The sequence below is a fragment of the Austrofundulus limnaeus genome, unplaced genomic scaffold, assembly GCF_001266775.1.
Source record: "Austrofundulus limnaeus strain Quisiro unplaced genomic scaffold, Austrofundulus_limnaeus-1.0 Scaffold1269, whole genome shotgun sequence".
NCBI classification, from domain to species: Eukaryota; Metazoa; Chordata; class Actinopteri; order Cyprinodontiformes; family Rivulidae; genus Austrofundulus; species Austrofundulus limnaeus.
The window spans coordinates 88,678-90,682 of NW_013953671.1; the positions used below are offsets into that span (position 1 = coordinate 88,678).

A 2,005-nucleotide genomic window follows, 5' to 3' on the forward strand; every position below is an offset into this window, starting at 1 on the left:
GTGTACCCCTCGTGGTACCTGAGCTTATTACAGCTTATTACAGGAGGTACGTAAAAAATTTCCCAGTTATGTAAAAAAAATAGTTAAAATAATACAGGGATATGTAGGTCCCTATGCAGACATAATCACAGAATTCACTAAACAAAATGGAATCTCAAGGAATTTGCTTATTGGACAAGTGGTTGATGCATTTTTGATGCTGCCGCTTCCTGTACCTGCCATTACCTGGTTTATTTATTTAATTACTTATTCACTTTCTAGGCAACATATTTATCTTTTGAGTTGAAAAGAATAACATGCTTGAGAATTAAATGTTCTAGATCAGGGATTTAAATNTTACTTATTCACTTTCTAGGCAACATATTTATCTTTTGAGTTGAAAAGAATAACATGCTTGAGAATTAAATGTTCTAGATCAGGGATTTAAATAAAGTTTTAATTTAATAATCAGTTTTTGTAAATGATAGTTTTGGAGAATCGTCATTGCGATTGACTGAGGGGGTCTTACATGACAAAGGGCTCAGGGGTACACACAAGTCTAAAAAGGTTGGGAACCACTGCTCTAAATCATAGGAGTCAAACTCTGGTCCTTGAGGACCACCGTCCAGCAGGTTTTCCCTGATTTACCTGATTGGATGATTAACAGAGTTTGAAAAGGTAATGAACTGTTGGAGCAGAGAAACAAAGATACCTCTGCTCTACTTTAAAAGTAAWTAAAATAAAAAAATAAAACACACTGAGGAAAAAAGCCTTATGAAATATGTACGGTATGAAATATAGGAAGTTTAGTTTATATAAATAAGCTTTAATGAATATAGACAATATAAAATAAAAATATAGATAGGGTTAGGTGTAAAATACTGCACATAAGTAAGCGTCCCAGATGATTAGATAATATTAATATAAATGTTCCAAATAAGATGATGCATGTTTGAGCAGTATCATTTGATTAAAATTAAATGCACAGATTGAATAAAGCCACAAAGTTTCACATTTTAGGAACAAGTTAAAGAGTTTGATGAGGACTGGTAGGAGCAACTTCCTGTGGCTGCTGAAGTATGTCTGCTTCTGGAGTCGTAAAGATGCCAGTGATGGTTTAATGTAACAAATGATATAAGAGCAAATAGCTACAGATAGTAGTAGTGTTAGTTTTGTTTCAACATGCCTCATGTTTSTGAATTTAATTATCTGTTTGCTGTCTCTGCTGCAGGGTTACATAAGGCCTCTCTGACTCTGTTTGTTTTTCATCTTCAGAAAATGGCATTATTAAATCGGACAAGGTGTTTGAAGTCATGCTGGTCACAGACAGAGTGCACTACTCCAGGTGTAACCCTTACATGGACTCACCACAGTCAATAGGTGCAACTCGCTCATAGATTTATTGATCCAGTTAAAATCTGACGGCTGAACTCACCAAACCTTTCTTTCTCTTTTAACCAAAAGGTTATCAAGCAACCATCAGCGCCCCACATATGGTATGAATTTTACGTTTCTACACTTGCTCTGACAGAAGGTTGTTTATTGTTGACACTGTAGAGCAAGCAGAACATGAATATAATGTATGTTTTTCTGTTTCCAAGCATGCCTATGCACTGGAGCTGCTACACGATCAGCTGTACGAAGGAGCAAAGGCTCTGGACGTGGGCTCCGGCAGTGGGATCCTGTCTGTTTGTTTTGCACGAATGGTGAGCCACACACGTGAAAACACTAAAACACTAGGGTTGACTTGTATACTCGTTTCAGACGAGTATTCGTTACGGATAATGCATTTTTGATGAGTACGAGCAGGAACCGAATAAAGCTGGTCAGTATCTGTGCTCGTTGTAAAGGAAGATTCTCATTGGGTAACTGACTGTCTTCACGAGCTGTGATTGGCCAGTCACAAACAGAGAGCCCGCCCCTCCCCTCACAAACTCTCTGCAGTGGAGTGGGAGCCTCTGATCAGCTGAGTGAAGCTGACACACACACACACACACACACACACACACACACACACACACACACA

The 2,005-nt window shown here is 38.1% G+C and overlaps 1 protein-coding gene across 3 annotated transcripts in view; it reads left to right on the forward strand.

Annotated features, from left to right (window-relative positions):
* The window catches only part of pcmt (protein-L-isoaspartate (D-aspartate) O-methyltransferase), a 15,166-nt gene that overhangs the window by 7,575 nt on the left and 5,586 nt on the right, over nucleotides 1-2,005 (forward strand). For all 3 annotated transcript variants that reach the window (XM_014031552.1, XM_014031554.1, XM_014031553.1), the window contains exons 2-4: nucleotides 1,255-1,359; nucleotides 1,444-1,475; nucleotides 1,581-1,685. In XM_014031552.1, the coding sequence (XP_013887006.1) occupies nucleotides 1,255-1,359; nucleotides 1,444-1,475; nucleotides 1,581-1,685 (242 nt within the window). The remainder of the gene's footprint in view (nucleotides 1-1,254; nucleotides 1,360-1,443; nucleotides 1,476-1,580; nucleotides 1,686-2,005) is intronic.